The sequence below is a fragment of the Ambystoma mexicanum genome, chromosome 4p, assembly GCF_040938575.1.
Source record: "Ambystoma mexicanum isolate Mex_15411 chromosome 4p, UKY_AmexF1_1, whole genome shotgun sequence".
Lineage (NCBI taxonomy): Eukaryota > Metazoa > Chordata > Amphibia > Caudata > Ambystomatidae > Ambystoma > Ambystoma mexicanum.
In genome coordinates this window covers 520168060-520186425 of record NC_090927.1, presented here as the reverse complement: position 1 = coordinate 520186425, position 18366 = coordinate 520168060, and the positions used below count along the sequence as shown (strand labels likewise).

Below are 18366 nucleotides of genomic sequence, written 5' to 3'. Positions count from 1 at the left end.
GGATACCGATTGCATTGGAAAAGAGGACCTCAGAGTGTTGATGAAATGTCCAAAAATGTTCCAAATCCAAGACGGTTTGTTGTGAGGAGATACATAACTGTCTGTGACTAGTGGGTGGTCCAAGCCTGATGCTAAGTCATGCCCATGATGCGGCCACAGCCGGTCATCGGGGGTTTCATACGACATTAGAAATCTTGTGAGAGGTTGCATACTGGCCACACATGGGGCAGGACCTCGACTAATACTTGAAGGGGTGTCTTGTGTGTGCACAATTTCAGCTAACCTCACTCACACACCGTGCTCCCCTCCAAAAGAGGGGGATGACACACCTTGGTCAGATTTGCAAGTCAATTTCATCGGGTCCGTGATTCGCTCTTCTAGGGGGAACAAGTACATGTTAACCGTAACATGCTTGTTTACTAAGTGGGTGGAATGTCTCCCGGCCCCAAATTGCAAGACAGAAACAGAAGCTGCCCTGATGATCAATCACATCTTCTCGTGTTTTGGACTACCCCAAAGGATTGAGTCAGACCGAGGTAATCACTTCACCAGCAAAGTGATGACAAAGATGTGGGAGATCCTTGGGGTAAAAAGGAAATTAGACATTGCATACCTCTTTCCTCTAGTGGTAGAGTTGAGAGGTACAATAAAACTATTGTGAGCATATTAAAAAGGTTTGGGCAAACTCTGGGCTATTTGAGTTGGGATATTCGATTACCCCTTGTCCTGATGGCCATCAGATCTAGCCCTGCTTCTGCAACAAAAATGTCTCCATTTGAGCTGATGACTGGATGAAGGATGGTGCTACCCCAGCATCTGCTCTACAGAACCAAAGAGCAGACCTTGATAAATGCCTCCACAACTCATGAGTATGTTGAGAATCTGAAAAAAACACCTTCAACGTGTTTTTGCGTATGCTCAGCAGAATCTAGAAAGATCTGCAGCCAGTATGAAGACCCACTATGACCTTAAGACAACCAAAAAGGAATACCAAGTAGGAGACAGGGTCTACTTGTACGATTTCCAAAGGAACCAAGCCAAAGAGTGCGAATTTCTCCCAAGTTGGCTGGGTCCTTTTGAAATTGTAGACAGAATCTCACCAGTCGCCTACAGAATCCGCATCCCCAAGGGCAATTTGACAGAAGGGGAAGACAAGTGGGTCCACATAAACCAGCTAAAGAGTTGCCATCCCAGGCATACTTTGCAGCAAATAGAAGAGCATACCGGAAACCCAGAGGCGGAATATAGAAAAATTATTAAATGTTCATTGATTACATGCGAGGAAACTGTAAATTATCATTGAATATATGCAGGGAATATTGTCAATTGTTAGTAATTGAATGCCTTTCTCCCACTGCTGAAATCCCCCGGGGAACAGTTGTGGGAAAAATGTTCATAACCGTGCTATGTCCTGTCTTCTAGTACTGGAACTAAATCCACCTAATCACCACGGAGGACCTCCTCGAGGACAGGGAGGAAAAACCCAAGAGATCCGGAGTGTCGCTCCACACAGAACCGGTGAGGAGAGCGTGTCGCATCAATCGCGGACGGTAGAAGCAACCAGATTTCTTCAGATGGATGGAAAAAAAATCCCACATGCCCGACTTCTCCAAGACTGGAAGTTACGCTGAAGTCGGGAGGGGATGTGAGGGATATTTTTACCCATTCGGATATGCCCCACTGCATCACTTTGCCAATGGGGGAAAGAAACTGCCAAAAATGGATGCGATAACCGCTGTGCGTGCCAAATTTGCAAAACTGCACATGGGTCATAAATCACAGATGGCTGCACATCTCTGCCACACACAGTCAAAGTTGGTGTAAAAACAGGACTCACTGAATGTCAGTAGACACTGTTACCTGTCACATGAAGCAAGGCCACAGAAGTGGGCTAAAACCCAAAATGCCTTTAAAATGCAGTTTTCCTGATCAATTCGAACCGTCAAAGTGCTGTTTTGGCACTAAATTCAGTCATTTTCCAAGTGAAGTATTGAAATGAAAAGTGTGCTGAAACCACAGATCATCCAGTGCAGTCAGAAGAGAAACCGGGCCTCACTGACTGAAAGCAACTAAGAAATGTATTTCATGCAAAACAAATCCCAGCACTCAGGACAATGCTGAGTTAAATATGTGTATGCTGCAAAGAGAAAATTAGATGGAAAAACCCAGTTTAAAAGTGTTTTTTCCCTGAAGAAATTGCAAAATTCGCCTATTTAACAGCATGTTTGTGAAGGGCTTAATTCTTTTAAATGTCCAAATCCCTTATAAACTGTGTTTAGTTGTATATGTTTTCAATGAAGGTCCTTAAAGTGTCTTTTAAAGTAACCTAGTTTGGAGAAACTGGTTAATTCGGACTTGACAGTGCCCAGTCTGAGAAAGATGACACTTCAGTCGACACCCCCTCTGCTACAGGAAGACTCAATGGGTGCTGGAAATTCTCGCATATTGACAACAAAGAGAGCATGAAAACCATAATTGTAGCACAACTTTTAATGCTGCAAGTCTAAGATTGTATATTCATGCTCTGGTAATAATCGCCCAGATCTGTACTGAATTAGAAATTATTAGTCCAAACTGTTATGATTAAAATTGATAAAATTCTATAGAATGACAAAGACAGCTCTCACAGAGATGGGGATTTAATGTGAAAATAACCCATCATATATGCAATGTATGTACCTGGTTGTATTAGGGGGACATCATTTTAGAAATGTACATTTGTGCAAAAGTTACGTTTTGGTCAAAATCAATGTGGGAGTTCCTAAATTGCATCATAAAGATAACAGCTCTGTTCTGACTGCAGACCAGAACAAGGCAAGTACCTGTGGCCACTCACAGCCATAGGGGTGTGTTTTGAAATTCTGCCCACACCATAAACTTTGTAATGTCACTTGGTAGGATAAATATATATAAGTATACTACACATAGAGACATTGCTTCCTGAACACATCCACGCTTTGTTCCAGAGCTCTTCACCTTGCAGATGATTCCAGACTTCTATGCAGAATGCAAGACTCTGTATTTGCTGAACTCTTTTTAGCTAGACCCAAATTCAACCGTCCCAAACTTAAGAGAATTTAATTCTGATCCAGTCTGGTTTGCTACCATTAAGGCTCGCCTGCTGAAACTCGTATCCTGCTAATCTGCCATGTCCAGTGACCAGACGGGCCAATCCATTCCAAATCCAGTTGAGGTGCTGTCCAAATTGACCAGAACCGTCACTGACCATTCTGCCAGAAGTGCCCTGCTGCCGGTAGACCTGACCCAATTCAATGACCAGAGCCCTGACGGTCCAATCTTAATGACAGTGGATTGTAAGTATCAACAGGAAGAATGGTAACCCATAGTATATTGCCTTGTCTTATCCCAATCTCAACCCATCCTCTCTTTCACTTAAGAACTTGTAATAGTCTGACTCCAGTCTGAAACCTTGCTTTGATATCTTTCTTAAAATAAATAAACAAATCTTTACCTTTACAAACTAGCCTGATTCCTGGTCCAGTGTGACCTGTGGGGTATTTTGAGACAGGTGTGATACGAGTGGGATATCATTCAGAATACTGAATTTATGGACACAAAAAAATAAGTATTTCATTTGCGCACTACATGCTAGGCAAGACCTGGGTGTGTGCCTGATTGGAATCCTTAACACAGCGATAGGGAGGCCTGGGTTGGAGACCAGGATGTCCCTTTTAAACTTATTCCTACCAGATTTAGTGAGGAGAACAGGATATTCAATAGAGAAGCAGTTAGAAAAGATAGGAGAGACAGAGAGCACCATAGAGTAGGTGGGAGACAAGTGAGGTGGAAGGGATGTTATACAGAAAAAGTAATCACATAGCTGAATGAGACATATAATATGTTGGCCAGAAGTGAATCGCATCATGTGACAAACATCGCAATCCGAGAAACCTGAATGTAACCATGCCAGCCATCTTCTTTTCTGTAACACTTTGCAAATGTATTCTATGCTTTAGATCCACACACGGTGCGAGGCAACGGCTTGAACTCTGAAATGCTAACACAGACAGGAATGCAGAACTGTGCAGAAATACATTGTTTTCCCTCTAAGTCCTTGAAGCCGTGGAGAAGCCACACCTAATCAGTAGTCCAGGTGCCTGTTTGTCTTGCAAGCACTGTTGTAAAAGGCAGTTAAACATGAATTATATTCTTCCAGCGGTGCTCCTTCATGGAGGATGGTATTTTCTGCTTCAGAACTGTCTGACCCTTAGCTCATGAACCGTAGCAAACAGATAAAGTAGTATGGAATGTTTCTCTGCTAAGAACAAGATATCCTTAGCGAGCCAGCGCTCCATGTTCCTCATACCAGAAAACTGTCTCTGCAGCCTTTGCAAGAATAACTAATGTTTAGACTGAATGAAGACTTGTCATAACGTGTCATAATTGTCAATCACTGAACCCTAGCCTGTATGACATGTATGAGGGCAGGTCGAATAGCATTAGCAAAGGATGATGTATAATGTCTATATATTGCTGCTTGAGCGCTGTTCGCTCTCTCTCGCATCTCACGGTGTCTGGGAACACACGTCATGAGGTTGGGTGACTGAGATACTCTGAATAAAACCAGACTTGTTTGGAAAACGAACGTCGCGACTGATGTGTCATTTGGGTATATGGTTATTGGGCCTTATTTCCATGTATGGCCATTTGTGGCCTAGCAGTGAGAGGCAGAGACACTAGCAAAGGACACTAGAGTAGGGAGACAAGACAGCGAGAGGCAAGCAAGTTAAGCAATAGGACAGACGACAACACTCAGGATTAAAGAGTTCACAAAATGCACGTTTGAGACAGGTGAGAAGACACACCTAAGTTTGAGAATCCTGGAAAGGGGAGAAAAGGCCTAGGTTTCACAATGTATTTTTTTTTTAATACTGACACAGTGCATATCATAGCAACACTTGGAAAAACACACCTAAGTTTGAGAATCCTAAAAAGGGCAGAAAAGGCCTAGTTTTCACAATGCAATTATTTTAAATACTGATACAGTGCATTTTATAGCAACACTTGGAAAAACACACACAAGTTTGCGAATCCTAAAAAGTGGAGAAAAGACCTAGTTTTCACAATGCAATTATTTTAAATACTGATACAGTGCATATTATAACAACACTTGGAAAAACACACCTAAGTTTGAGAATCCTAGAAAGGGGAGAAAAGGCCTAGTTTTTACAATGCAGTTATTTTAAATACTGATACAGTGCATTTTATAACAACACTTGGAAAAACACACCTACGTTTGAGAATCCTAGAAAGGGGAGAAAAGGCCTAGTTTTGCCAATGCAGTTTTTAAAAAAAAAATACTGATGCAGTGCATATTATAACAACACAGGGAATATAACACAACCAATTGTAGGGGTCTGAAGGCGGCAGGGAAGCTCCTGGGACTATCCTGGAAGACTGACTGGCAACAGCCGCTACAGTGCAGCCGCCCTTTGCCGTAGGGGCCATTAGCTATGGAGCTGCCGGCCAGGGGCTGCACTGGTAGCGCCAGTAATGAGGAGGGGTAGGGCGTACCAATCAGGGTGGTGGTAGGAGGGCTGGGAGGCAGGAGGGAGGTAGGCAGCAGCAACGTAGACAACTGAAGGGGAGAGGAGGCATGGGGAGCACACGCAGAGGGGAAAACAAAGGTAGGAACAACAAATTAGAAAAACAAGACCCACGGAGGGTCTAGATACCTTTTTACCAGCCTTCAGTCACCCGCTCAGCCCGGCATGGAAATGGCAAGCGCGGTGACTGCAAGGCAACCTAGCTTGGCCCGGAAGATGAAGCAGCCAATCAGGGTGGGATGGGAGGGCTGGTAGGCGGGAGGCAGAGGGAGGCACCAGCAACAGAGACAACGGAAGGGGAGAGGGGCAGGGGGTGCTCAGACAGAGGGGGAAACAAAGTTAGGAACAACAAATTTGAAAAACAAGGCCCACGGAGGGTCTACATACTTTTTCACCAGACTACAGTCACCCGCTCAGCCCAGCATGGAAAATGTCCCTGTCTCCTCTGCCTTCTATTTCTTTTCCTCCCTCTAAACTCGCCATCTCCCTCACTGCTTGCAATCTTTGTCTTTATTTTGACTCTAATCTTTCCTTTGCCCATCATATCTCCCTCACGTCATGCGCCTGTCAATTTCATCTTTACAATATACGTAATATTTGCCAATTTCTTACTTTTGATGCTATTTGCTTCTTGTATCCTTGCTAGTTTTCTGCCAACTCTTCTACTGCTCTGTTCTATCCTTTGGTCTTCTCTGTTCACGCCTTGCTCCTCTCAAATCAATCTATCATTCTTCTATTTGCTCACTTTGCCTTCTCTCTTATCGGGGCTCAATTTATTCCTATCTTGCCTCACTTGGATGGCTTTTGTTTTATTCTCAGCTCAAATACAATTTCTTGTGTCTAGTTTTTAAATCTCTCTACGGTCTTGCCCCTGACTATCTTGCATCTCTCCTCTCATGCTATTATCCTTCTCGTTCTCTTCATTCTGCTGGTCTTTTTCGACATAATGTTCCTCGTCCCCCCTGTACTCAGTCCCGCTTTCGCGCCTTCCAGCTTCTTGCCCCTCTCCACTGGAACCTTCTTCCTATATCCCTTCGATCTATTACCTCCTATTCTCTGTTCTGCACATCTTTAAAAACTCATTTGCTTCAGTCATCTGTTTGATTGATACTGGTTGACCCTGAACACCGATTTCTATTGCTGATTTTAATGTACCGCTGATTGTTCTATGTAAAGCACTTTGGTTAAAGGCGCTATATAAAGTACAATAAAATACAAATACAATTGTACTATGGCTGCAAAATATTTTAGAGAAGCAAACGCTTTATTTCTTTCCCTAATAGACCCAGGTTGCCCAAAAAGACTGATAAAAAAAGGGCCTTGTACAATAACAGGAATGAATTGATTAATCCAGCAGAAAGGCCATAAGAAAAACCAAGGTTTGTTGTGAGCAACAACATTTTCCCAGTACAGTCACCAAATTAGAAAAACTATAAAATAAAATGGTCCTTGATAGAACAATATTTGGGTGGAAAAACTCCACTGTTCAAATTCAGTTTAGGGAAATTTTACGGGATTGATTACACGCTTTAAGGAAAATGCGAAACAACTGTAATTATAAGAGCACTATACCACTCCCCCATTGTAGGCCATTATCAGTTTTCCAGCTGCTCCTTATGTGATTTTATTTTAAACACTGTAGTCTTTCAATCACTGTAAAGGAATATAGTGGAATTGTTTAGGACATACCAAATGCAAAACTAAAAACTGCATATACTTTATTACAAGTCATTGTGGAAAGCCGTAAATATGGCAGACCATGAGAACAGCAAATTAACAAATTGAAGAGCAGAGGTCACACATCGGAATTTTAAAATATTATGTCCCCAATGATACATCTCTTCGTGGAACATTCTCACTGAGATGACGATATTAAGGGGATTGTGTGCAGTTGCTACATGAGCATAAAAAAACAAAGATAATGTAAACTGTGTAACCAAATTGAAACCAACTCTGTATTATGCATTTACAAGTATACCGATATGATTTGAATGATTTTCTTAAATGGGGAATTCTGGTATAAGAATGAATTTTAAGTATTATTGATCTTATCGAGTGGGCAATCCTTCTACCAAAATATATTTTGACAATTCATTGAAGCATAAATAGCTTGAAATGCTGATAATATTTCTGCATTCAAGGGTTTGTGTTTGACTAATCAAACAAAGCATTTCTCGTTTAGGCACTGTGTTAGACAAACAGAATAGGGGATGTCTAAATGAGCATCATGCCATTTAAACATATAAACAGTGCATGTATTTTATTTTTAAGCACAAGAGCTAACTTTGACTAATTAAAGTAGATCAATCAGATGGCCACCCATTTAAAAATGATGGGTGGCATGTTCAATATAGTATGCACTTTTTAATGACTTTAGTTTTTCTAGAGGAAAATCCTAAATATGTATTTATTTATGTATTGTGATGTGGTTTGATACAAACCATTCACAACTTAAATAATCAAAAGGTTCATTACATAAAGATGAGACCAATTAATAACAAAACCCATTAGTAATCATCTGAAATGACATAAACATTTTTACAAAATGTCATCTAAAAAGGTACACATATCCATACAAAATGCAAGCAAAATTATAACTAATGAAATGTGATGGCCCTTCATAACTGTATCCCAAAACAACCTCTGTCCAGAGAAAATGTGATTTATAGACAAATCGGCACAAAAATTCAATGCGCTTTTGTGCCAGACCTGCAAGGCTTCAGAGATCTCATCTCCTTTTGCTTCCCACAAAAGTGTCAAATCTTTGAGAAATACATTTCTGGGGCCAATTTTTTAGAGCATGGGTAATACATTAAACTTAAACCTGATTTACATCTCTCTGTATTTAGGACAAGGAAATTGTACTAGATACTAGATAGGGGTCATAATTTTCTTGGAACCTGTATGTATTCTTCATAAGTTGCATACCTTCTAATAAGCAATTCATGTAGTAACCAGTGTAAAGCCGTACAATCTTTCTTCAGTATGGATTGATTTGCCATCTCCTCAGTATTATCAAATTGAAACTCAGCTAAACATAATTTGCATAGTCTTGCAAAACTATTTAATGTTGGTACTTTATCACCTTTAATAATTATTAATAGAGTATACGAAAGAGACCTCAGGGATCTGGGGGCATGAATAAACATTTCAATAATCCATTGGGTAGTCCCAACAATGCCCATTTTTGCCAAAGGATATCTCTATCTACTTGATCAAAGACCTCAGTCTTGCTGAATATAACATTGATTTTGTATATTATTCCTGCCGCCGGCATAGATTAAAATTAGAAAATGTTGTGAAATACAGGTGCACTAAGATTTTAAATTATTAGAAAATTAGATTGCAATGTGTCATATACATGTTCAAGAGAAGCAAGTGCCAAGAGAACAAAAGTCTTCTAGCAAAAAAACATAATTGAACAAAACAATTTTTTATAATGCAAACAACTTTATATGGCTGTTTTAAAGATATTTATTATGTAAATATTGAATTCATTGATGAATAAAAAATACTTTAGACTATTTTACAGAAAATTATATTAAAGAAATTAGCATTGTTTTCTTCGAAACATTTTACATACATTGTGTTTCTAATTTTATACATTGCAAATATACATTTCAATGTACATAAACCATATACATTTGTGATGTCTCTCATCCAACAATCTTTGTTTCTTCTAGTACTCAGGACAGATGCAATATTTCCCAACATGTTTTGAATATCAAAATATTCTTCATCTGGGGAGTAGTCCACTATACTTACAATTATATTCATCATTTATAGACAGAACAATGGCTAAATAGAGAAATTAGATTGTTATTTATATTAACTGTCCGTCCAATCACCTGATGCCATGTGTATTTACAGTCAGAATAATAGGAGTTTATATTTCTTCATTTCTGTCAATAAATTGTAACATTCATACATGAATAAATTACCCGCATGAAAAATTATAAATACATTATTGCAAACATCTATGTGCTTATGCACAAGATCTCACTATCAAATGATTATGCAGGCTTCCAACCTTTTCTTTAACGTCTTTCAGTGTCGTTTCATGTTTCTTTACCTAAAAAGATATTAATTAGATACTATTTGAATATGTGCCACACCCTTCTTTCTTTCTCACCTGTTTTTCCTTGTTTGTGGTCCTTTTGGGAGCACCTTCCTTCTTCCTCACTGATCGAGACTTGTACAGGTAGGGGCGCGAGTCTTCAGATTCCAGTGTGCGGTAAGCCGACTGCCTTAAGCAGGATAGCGTTCAGTATCCAGGAATGATCAGTGACGGAATCCAAAAGGGGAGGGGCCAGGCGTCCCAATGCTCAGAGAATGCCGGGAAGACTGCGGCACCGAGCACGAGACGGGATCCGGGATAAAAGGTGATAAAGCTTGCAGAAGCAAGGTAGGAATCAGGAGGGGGTTCCAGGAAGGAGGAAAAAAGGGGTAAGGAACTGGAAATAGCACGGGTCAAGGACTCGATACACATGCCTAGCAACTCTAAGCAGTTGCAATTTAGATGCGCAGAGCCGCGGGGGTGTGCCTGTTTTCTAGGAAGCAGAGCGTTGCATGTAAACACTAGAGCACAACTTTTCTGGGCCGTCGGCCATGTTGGAAGAATCACCGACCTGATGTTGCGGTGCATCATGGACCACGAAGTCCAGGAGGGCCGGAATCGGTGTTTCATGACAGCATGCCTCCTCCTAAACCCAGAACCACTGGGTTTGCCTGGATGGATTCGATGGAACCTTTGTACTAGATGGGGGGCATTCATATTTGAGACAGGTTCCCAGGTGCGTTCGCTGGGGGGTATCCTTTCCATTCCACCAAATATTGGAGCTGACCCCGTCTGTATCTAGAATCACATATCCTGGAGACCTCGAATTCAATCTGGTCGTTGATGAGCACAGGGCTAGGTCTAGGAGTAGTTCCGATGGACCGTGCATACGGTTTCAATAAGGAAGTGTGGAAGACCGGATGTATCCTCTTCCAGTATTCTGTAAGTTGAAGACGAAAGACCACTAGATTAATGATTTCCTTAATGGAGAAAGGTCCATAATGCTTGGGAGCCAGTTTATTAGGCCGTAGATGTCGAGGGAGAAGTTTTGAGGATAACCAAACTTTATCCCGATTTCATATGAAGGGCTAGGTCTCCGCTTAGCATCTGCATATTTCTTGACTTCTATCATGGCTTTCTCCAGGTGCTCCTTCGCACCCCTATGTACGTTTACTAGTGTTTCAATCCAGGAATCAACTGAGGGAACTGGGGTAGGATGTGGTAGGACAGATGGCAGAACTGAAGAGTGAAATCCTTCACTACAAAAGAATGGGCTTGTCTTGATAGCCGAATGATCTGAATTGTTGTAAGCAAATTCAGCTACAGGAACCAAAAGTGACCAATCATCCTGGACCTTGGTTGCAAAACAGCGGAGGTACTGTTCCAGGGTCTGATTTACACATTTGGTTGCTCCATTAGTCTGAGGATGATATCCAGAAGATAATGCATGCTGGATGCCTAGTATTTGGCATAGTTGTTTCCAGAACTGGGATATATACTGTGGTCCTCAGTCGGAGATGATCTTGGAAGGTAATCCATTAAGCGGGATATATGTTTTAGGAATATCCCAGTCAATTCAAGCGAGGATGGTAGTTTGAACAAAGGTGTGAAGTGAGCCATATGGGTAAACAGATCGATGGTAACCATTATGGTTGTATATCCTCTGGATGGGGGGAATTCCATGATGAAGTCTGTGGAGATAGTTTCCCAAGGGCGTGTTGGTATTGCGGTTTCATGTAGGAGCCCTGCAGGTCTTCTGTTATCATGTTTGTTTTGATGGCACACTGCGCAGGTTTGGATGTAAGTTCTTACATCAGCAATCATCTTCGGCCACCAGAATTGTCTCTGAATGAGGCGGAGAGTGGTAGTGATGCCACAATGTCCGGAATGGAAGGTTTCATGAAATAGACTCATGATCTTGTCTCTCAGTTTTTGTGTGGGTATTGCCAACTGTTTGTCCTTGAAGAGATAACTATCTTTTGTAACTAGGTTCCATTGATTAGTCCTGATGTAATCCTCCCAGAGATCGGAAGAGGGTGTTTCGGCTCGGACGTTTTCCAGGAGGGAATTCGCCTGTGCTACAAACACAGTGTTTGGAAACATCTTCGGCAAGGCACAAGCTTAGACAGGCTCGTAGGCAGGATGCCAGGATAAGGCATCTGCTATAATGTTATTAGTTCCAGGAAAGTGGTGAATATGGAATTGGTACTGGGCATAAAAGAAGAAGGCCCAACGGGCTTGATGACTGTTTCTGCATTCCATTGACTGTAGGACAAGTTTCTGTCACAGGTTTACCCCCTTCTCACCTGTCTGTGTTCTTTATTGGAGTTCTTTGAAGGAGTCTTCTTGCACACAGTTCGGGTCTTGTATAACCCTGTGTGAACGTCCTCGGGTTCCAGCGTGCGTTCAGCGTTCCGACTCCTGGAACGTTCAGAATGTCTGGGAAGTCCTGGAAAACGATGAAGAGTGTACTCGGAGACGGGTACACGGAGATCCGGGATGAAAGAGGTAATAAAGAGGAAGGGAATGAATGAGGAGGGAAAATTAGTGGCCAGGAACCAGGAATCAAAGAAGGTAGTGAGAGCGAACTATGGCAGCACACGTCTAGCCACTGCAAGCAGTAGCATTGAGACGCGCGGGCCGCAGGGGCCTGTCTTCTTTGTAGAAAGTGCTGCATCCGACGCAGAAGCTGGTAAACAACGTTCCATGTTTGATGGCCATGTTGGGAGTACTGCTGAGTGCAAGACCCTATGTGTCATGGACCAGGAAGTCCAAAAGGGACACGTCCGATGGTTCATGACAGCATGCCTCCTCCAAAGGCCTGTCCCTCTGGGTTTGCCCGGGTGTAGATGATACCGTCTGAGTAATCTGGGGGCATTTAGGTTTGAGATTGGTTCCCAGGTGCGTTCACTAGGAGGGTACCCTTTCCACTCAACCAGGTACTGTAGCTGACCACGTCTGTACCTGGAGTCACATATTCTGGACACTTTGTATTCCAACTGGTCATCGACAATTACAGGGGTAGACCTTGGAGCAGTCCAGGAGGACTGGACGTACAGTTTCATTAGAGACGTGTGAAACACTGGATGGATCTTCTTCCAGGAGTCTGGTAGTTTGTGTTGGAAGGCCACTGGGTTTATTATTTCCTTTATGGAAAAGGGGCCATAGTACCGGGGAGCCAACTTATTCGGTCGTAAATGTCGAGGCAGTAGTTTCGAGGATAGCCAGACCTTATCACCCACTGCATAGGAAGGTCCTGGTCTTCTTTTGGAGTCCGCATAATGCTTGGTGATAGTTCGGGCCCTTTCTAAGTGTTCTTTGGCTTCCTTGTGTACGTTGATGAGAGTTTCAATCCAGGAGTCGACTGTAGGTACTGGTGTAGGATGTGGGAGAATGGAAGGTAGAACCAAAGGGTGGAATCCTTGGCTGCAAAAAAAAGGGCTGGTCTTGAGAGCTGAGCGATCCGAATTGTTGTAGGCTATTTCAGCCACAGGAATTAAGAGTGACCAATCGTCCTGTACCTTGGTGGTGAAACAACAAAGATATTGCTCCAGGGTTTGGTTCACACATTCAGTAGCTCCGTTAGTCTGTGGATGTTAACCTGAGGAGAGGGCGCGTTGGATTCCTAGTATACGGCATAAGTGTTTCCAAAATTGAGAAATGTATTGAGGTCCTCTGTCTGATATGATCTTGGAAGGAAGTCCATGAAGTCGAAATATGTGTTTCAGGAAGATTCCAACGAGTTCTGAGGAAGATGGTAGTTTATACAATGGTGTAAAATGAGCCATATGAGTGAATAAATCAAAGGTGACCATGATAGTCAGGTATCCCCTGGAAGGTGGCAATTCCACAATAAAGCGTAGCGATGAATTCCCAGGGCCTTGTAGGTAGCGTAGGTTGAAGTAGGAGACCCGCTTGTCTCTTGTTATCATGTTTGTTTTGATTGCAGACTGAACAGGCTTGGATGTAGAGTTGGATGTCAACTTTCATCTTTGGCCACCAAAATTGACTTTGTATTAGACGGAGGGTGTTGGTGATGCCACGATTTCCTGAGTGAAGGGTATTGTGACAGAGGTTTATAATCCTTTGTTGTAGTCTCTGTGTGGGAATGACCAGGCCATTATCCTTGAACAGATCCCCATCCTTTGTTCTAAGATTCCATCGATTCTTCCCTGTAAATTCCTTCCAGATCTCAGAGGACTGGGTTTGCATCCACACTCTCCTTCTCTCCTCATATATCTGACGTCTCTAAGAAGTCACACTACCAGCTGCACCTCCTCAGAGGTATTCTTCCCTTCCTCTCCTTCCCCCAGAAGCTCACTGTCTCACGAGCCCTGGTTCTCTCAAAGCTGGACTACTGTAACAGCCTCTATCTTAATCTGCCTTCCTCCACTCTCCGCCCTCTGCAACTCATCCAGAACAGAACTGCGAGACTTGTCCTTGGCCTCAAGCCTAGGGACCGTATCTCTCCAGGACTGAAGTCTCTACACTGGCTCCCAGTGGCTGCGAGGATAAAGTTCAAAACCCTCTGCATTGTCCACAAGGCCTTCTGGGGCCTGGGGCCTAAATGCCTTCAACTCTCTCTTCCTAAATATCTTCCTTCCCGAGCCCTTCGCTCATCCGTCTCCAACTCCCTCAGGGTCAGCCGCTTCTCGAAGCAACAAGCTGGGGGTAGATCTCTCTCCGCGGCAGGGGCCTCCCTCTGGAACAGCCTTCCTGCCTCCCTGAAACTTGAGGAGAACCATCTCCGGTTCCGGAAGCACCTCAAAACCTTCCTCTTTGCTTCTGCTTTCGCTCTCCCTCTCCCCTGCTAATTCTTCACTGAAACTGCACCAAATCTGCAACTGGGCCACTCTCACCGACCTCGGTCCTGGGCCCAGCCACTCTCCACTTGCACTCCCTCCCTGGCAACCCCTGCACTGCGGGACTGTCTCTGTATCCCTACAGCCCCCCTTCCCAGCACTTGTCTGCCCTTACCTTGCACTTGCCACCAGCTGGCCCTTTATTTATTTTATTCTACTTATCTTGTACTGCACTTCCCCCCTCCCCTTCCCCATGCACTTTCTCCCTTCCCCCTACCCCTGCACTTGCGCGATCTGAATGACACCTAGCCTAGTAGGATCATTGTCTGTCTTCCCCTTGTTCCCCCCTCCCTGCCTCATCGCGCCTTGAAACACTTGTTTATAGGCGCGTTACAAATGCCATATCATATCATATCATATCATCCGAATGTCTTCCAGGAGGATGATTGCTTGGGCTACAAAAATTGTGTGGTGGGACATCTTTGGGAAGGATCGATCTTCAAGAGTTTCGTAGTCGGGACGTTGGGATAAGGCGTCAGCAATTATGTTCTGTGTTCCAGGGACATGATGGATCTGGAACTGGTACTGGGCAAAGAAGAAGGCCCAACGGGCTTGATGACTATTCCTACATTCCAGAGATTGCAAAACTTGAAGATTATGATGGTCCGTACGGACCTGAACAGGATGTTTTGCTCACAGAAGTAGATAACGCCACTCTCTGAAGGCTTGACGGATGGCTATGTTCCTTTTCCAATACGGAATAATGAGTCTCGCTGGGAGTTAGAGTTCGTGAAAGATAAGCAATGGGATGTTCTAAGTTATCCTCGAATTCCTGCTTTAGAACTGCTCCTATGGCGTAGTTAGAGGCATCCGTCTCCACTAGGAAAGGTCAATTGATGTCAGGTTGAGCCAGGATGGGGGCTTGTGTAAACTCTGCCTTTAATCATTGGAACACTTCATCTTGGGCTGCTGTCCAGAGAAAGGGAGTATCTTTTTTCAACAATGTAATAATCGGTTGAACTATCTCAGAAAAGGAAGGTATGAATTTCCGGTAAAAGTTGGCAAGTCCCAGGAAGGATTGAATCTGTTTCACGGTAGTTGGTACAGGCCAGGATAGTATGGCTTTGACTTTTGAGTGCTCCATTCCAATTCCTTCTGGACTAAGGACAAATCCTAGATAGTGAACAGTAGAGACATGGAAAAGGCATTTCTCGGGTTTAGCCAGGAGCTTGTGTTCACGTAGCCGCTGTAAGACTGCCTTAACATGCTCTTCATGCTTAAGATGGTCCTTGGAGTATATCAGAATATCGTCCATGTAAACTATGACGAAGAGGAACAGCATATCGGAAAACACCCGGTCCATGAAATGTTGCAAGACCGCTGGGGCATTTGCAAGTCCGAAGGGCATGACCATGTATTCAAAGTGACCAAGGGGTGTTCTAAAGGCTGTTTTCCATTTGTCACCCTCCCTAATACGGATCAGATGGTAGGCACCTCTGAGATCCAATTTCGTGAAGACTACAGCTCCTCTCACCGCTTCCAGGATATCTGAGATTAAGGGCAATGGGTAGCGGTCTTTGAGGGTGCATTGATTTAAACCACGATAATCAAGACAAGGCCTAAACTCTTTAGTATCTTTCTTGGGAACAAAAAACAACGAAGCTCCCGCTGGAGATTTGGAAGGTCGTGCCATTTTCAAGGTTGGTATCCAAGTATTCTCGGAGGGCCCTTTTCTCTGGTTCGGATCAAATGAACATCCTTCCAAAAGGAATCACTGCTGAGGGTTCAGTATCAATAGCGCAGTCTTCAGGTCTGTGAGGGGGGAGGGCCTGAACTATGGCAGTTGAAAACACATCAGTGTAATCCTGATAGGCCCTAGGAACCTGGATGATATTTGAGACCATGAATGGGCCTTGCAGGTCTGTCAGCGTATCTTCAGAAGATGTCGACGAGGAATCCAGGGATAGACAGTGAGACATACAATGCTCGGAACCAAGAAACAAGGATCCTGCTGCCCAGTTGATGTATGGGTTGTGCTTCTGTAACCAGGGCATCCCCAGTACCATTGGATAATGAGCAGACTTTATAATGTCAAATTTGATCACCTCTCGATGATGCTTTATCGAGAGCTGGATCTCTTTGGTTTGTAGGGTTATGGGTCCTGAAGAGAGAGATCTCCATCGATAGCCTCTTCAGGTTGCATGATGCCTCGAGTTTCAAATGGAATGTGGTGGGTAGTGACCAAATCTTGATCTATAATTATCCCCATGGCTCCACAATCCGCCATTGCCAAAATGGGGTAGGTTTTGTTCTTGGATGGCGATAGAAAGGCCTGCAAGATCACAAGATTGTTTTGTCCAGGAGAGTTCAAGGATGGAATAGATGCGGAGCAAACATCTCTCTCCCGAAGCTGTGCTCCATCTAGGATCGGGAGCTGGCGTTTCCCGAATGCCGTGGAGTAGCTAAGGGACATTCTCTCACAAGATGTTTGTCTGAGGCACAATACATACACAGCCCAGTGTGAATCCGTTGCATTCTTTCTTGCGGGGATATGGGTCCACGGAAGGCCCCCAGCTGCATGGGTTCTGGATCTGTAGTGGGGGCAGGAGTGGGCTCAGCTTTAGAGGAAGGTTCTATGGAGGTCTTTTGGTAAGGCATTCTAATCTTCTTTTCTGCCTTTCTTTTCTGGATACGGAAGTCTATCCGTAAAGAGAGGTCCACAAGAGCCTGGAAGTAACCTGGGCAAGTCACTCTGGCTAGCTCATCTTTTATTTCTTCATTCAGTCCTCTTCGAAAAAGGGTAAAGCAGGCTTCTGAGGACCAATCTGCTTCTTTGGCCAGTTGCTTAAAGCGTGTCACATATGTAAGCATATCCTGGGAACCTTTTTGGAAATCCAGTAGGCGTTCCTGGGCACTGTAGACCTGTTCTGGGTGGTCAAACATGGTCTTTAAGGCCTGTACGAATCCATCATATTCATCCAGGAGGGCATCTCCAGAATTAACTAAAGGTGTAGCCCAAGTTAATGCATTCCCGGAAAGACGCAAAATCATAAAGCCCACCTTTGCCCTGGGGGTAGAGAAGTAGTAGGGTTTAAAGGTAAAGTGGACTAAACACAAATCAAGGAATCCGCGAAGGTTATTTGAAGAATAGTCATATTTATCTACTACTCCACCCAGCAATACGCTTTCCTTGGTCGCAGAATCACGGGACTGGACTGATTGTTTTAATGCAGCATTCTTGGCTTTAAGATTCTGCACTTCTGTTGTTAACTCCTGCATGCCGCGCATGAGGTCTTGAACTGCCGCCTCCATCTCTGTATCAATTTCAGTTTGTTGGCGTCTCAATCTGTCACAGGTTTCCCCCCTTCTCACCTGTCTGTGTTCTTTATTGGAGTTCTTTGAAGGAGTCTTCTTGCACACAGTTTGGGTCTTGAGACACTTGTGTATAAGCGCGTTACAAATGCCATATCATATCATATAATTGTATAACCCTGTGCGAACGTCCTCAGGTTCCAGCATGCGTTCAGCGTTCCGACTCCTGGAACGTTCAGAATGTCCGGGAAGACCTAGAAAACGATGAAGAGTGTACTCGGAGACGGGTACACGGAGATCCGGGATGCAAGAGGTAATAAAGAGGAAGGGAATGAATGAGGAGGGAAAATTAGGGGCCAGGAACCAGGAATCAAAGAAGGTAGCGAGAGCCAACTACGGCAGCACACGTCTAGCCACTGCAAGTGGTAGCGTTGAGACACACGGGGCCATTGGCGTGTCTTCTTTATAGAACGTGCTGCATTCGACGCAGAAGCTGGTAAACAACGTTCCGTGTTTGATGGCCATGTGGGAGTACTGCTGAGTGCAAGCCCCTATGTGTAAGGGACCAGGAAGTCCAAAAGGGACGCGTCCGATGGTTCATGACAGCTTCGATGATCTGTCCGTACTT

At 43.7% G+C, this 18366-nt stretch overlaps 1 protein-coding gene across 1 annotated transcript in view; it reads left to right on the top strand.

The window, feature by feature from the left end:
• Nucleotides 1-18055, top strand: part of TPO (thyroid peroxidase) — a 670859-nt gene extending 652804 nt beyond the window's left edge. Inside the window, exon 14 of the mRNA XM_069605188.1 lies at nucleotides 17936-18055. Coding sequence (XP_069461289.1) covers nucleotides 17936-18055 — 120 coding nt within the window. The remainder of the gene's footprint in view (nucleotides 1-17935) is intronic.
• Nucleotides 18056-18366: the final 311 nt, after the last annotated feature.